We start from the raw sequence: 2355 nt of genomic DNA on the forward strand, positions 1-2355 counted from the left end.
TTATCTCTTGAACTGTACCTGTGTGTACACCTTGGTGATGTTGTTGTACTTGCCTTCAGGGGGCTGGTAGTTAGGGACTGGTGGTGTGTGATGTGGCCCTTCGCTTTCAAAAGGGAGCAGTCTGGGGTCCCGCTTGATGGCCTCTGCGTGGAGCTCTGGGGAGGCGAGGCACAGCTCCTGCAGTGCCTCCTGCTGGGCTTCCAGCAACGACTTGACGGCGGCCCTCTCCATCTCCTGCTCTTGCTGCTTGTACAGGGACCACTTCTTCAGAAGCAGCGCTCTCCTCTCAGTCTCCTCAAAGGGGAGCTCGACCTGAGGCCGCTGTCTGGGAACACACAAACGCGTTCACAGGTGTGACGCTGGGGGGCACAGACCCTGCCACCAAGGGAGTCGGTGTGACTGTGCGTGTGACCCCGGCATTCCTACTGCTGCAGACAAATGGGACTTAGGAGGAAAGAGGAGAAATCGGGGGCAAATTAAGGGAATGTGGAATGTGGCAGCATCTGAAACTGACACCTGGAACCACTGTCATTTCCCTTACGTAGAAATAAGAAACAATGATGCCATGAGATGGTGGAGCTGACGGCATCACTTCTTCTAAAGGAAGTGGCAAAGACTGCCTTTGGTAAGAGGTGACTGGAGAAGAGTGAAATGCTATTATGAAGATGGACACCAAAATCCCAGGAGTCAAGAGCCTTTCATAAGTGTGGTAAAGGTACGCGTCAACTTGGCTGGGCCTAGTAGCTAGGCAGTTGGATGTAGTTATTCCCCCATGGTAAGACTGGTAATCAACTCCGTGATGCAGTCTCCTGTGAGCAGCTGAGTAGCTAGCTGCCTTAGGGATGTGGTCTGCTCCCAGTGTATGAAAAGCTGCTTGAGGAATGGTCTGCAGCTTTTGGCACAGTCAGACCCTGCATGCAGCCAAGTCGTTACCTAGCAGCCTTAGAGGTTATCTGCCAGTCTTGGGACTCTTAATGGACTTGAATCAATGGCCTGCCATGTGGTTTGGTAATACTGGGACTGTGCCTTTTGACTTGTCAACTGTAGGTTTGTCAGGCTCAGCCAGCAGCTACCTGAGTGAAGAAAGCCTTCAGCTTCACTGGGCCAGGAGCAAGAGGCAGAGCTGCAGCTCAAGGTCAAGGGGCTTTCATCCAGCCCCTAGAGCCCTGCACTTTGAACTCTCAAACCGTAAGAGAATAAACTCCTATTTGTTAAAGTCACCCCTTTCGTGGTGTTTTCTGTTTGAGTGGCACAAACTAACCAAAACATTAACCCTGGAGTATCTTAAAAAAGCACCTGACATTTCCCACTGGCATGGCAAGGTGCTACTCTATAAATGGTACACTCTGCTTACAAGAAGGCAGCAAGTAAAGGATCCAAGAGCTGCTAACCCTGCCCACAACTCAATCCCAACAGACACCATCTATGAGCATTTGATCTTAAGGCAAGAGGCTAAAGGTTCTCTACCATCCAGAGGCAAAGCCTGCGGCCCCAAGGCGGCAGTACTGCCTGAGTCAGCCACAGCCAGGACGCCTCGTGCAAGAGTGGCATGCCCTCTGGAGCAGCACTGGCACGGACTCGCTCTGGTCACCCGACCCGGACTCCTCACTATCACGGTTTTCTGGATTTCTTTCTTTCCCACTTTCAGCCATTCAAGAGCATCACGACCTAGGAATACTTTTCCAATTTACAAAAAAGCACAACCAAGGAGAAAAACATTCAGATCAGGGCCAAGTCAGCCCCAGCCTATAGATGCTTTCCAATCAGCACAGGCTTGGACTGCAGCTAAAACTCTCCTAGGAGTCGACAGAACACCTTTGCTGCGAGGACCTCAACCCCAGACGAGAATCCGTACCTCGCTTTATCTAAGAACTTCACCGGGGTAATAAAATCTTCTATGGGAATTAGTTCTTGGCTAGCTTTTTCCAGTCGTCGGATCCTCTTCTTCAAACGGTCCTTTGCTGCTTGGTCTCTTTTAGGATCTACTTTCTTCTTCTTTCGAAGAGGTTCTGCTCTAATGTATAAAACAAATGTTAAACTTTACTCCTCAGTCTCATGACCATGTTGAGACATGACATTAGGTGAAATGCCTCCTACTTGTACTGAGCTTTCCATTGGGGGAAGGTAACAAAGAATGCAGCCCACTCCTTTGCACTCCAAAGTCTTTATGAGAACTGTGTGAACACTGGCAACTCCAGAGAAGGAATGGAAACTTTTGAACTCGGTAGGGTACCCACTACAGGGAAGTGCTCATCCTTACTGCTAGGGCGTAGGTCAGTAGGGTACCCACTACAGGGAAGTGCTCATCCTTAGTGCTAGGGCGTAGGTCAGTAGGGTACCCACTACAGGGAAGTG

The 2355-nt window shown here is 50.1% G+C and overlaps 1 protein-coding gene across 1 annotated transcript in view; it reads right to left on the bottom strand.

The window, feature by feature from the left end:
• Positions 1-2355, bottom strand: part of MRPL40 (mitochondrial ribosomal protein L40) — a 5794-nt gene continuing 3439 nt past the window's right edge. Inside the window, exons 3-4 of the mRNA XM_007958458.1 lie at positions 1856-2014; positions 1-325 (exon numbers count right to left, since the gene is read on the bottom strand). Of these exons, the coding sequence (XP_007956649.1) occupies positions 1-325; positions 1856-2014 (484 nt within the window). The remainder of the gene's footprint in view (positions 326-1855; positions 2015-2355) is intronic.

Source organism: Orycteropus afer, unplaced genomic scaffold (assembly GCF_000298275.1).
Source record: "Orycteropus afer afer isolate SDZICR_OR568_19922 unplaced genomic scaffold, OryAfe1.0 scaffold00986, whole genome shotgun sequence".
Classification (NCBI taxonomy): Eukaryota; Metazoa; Chordata; class Mammalia; order Tubulidentata; family Orycteropodidae; genus Orycteropus; species Orycteropus afer.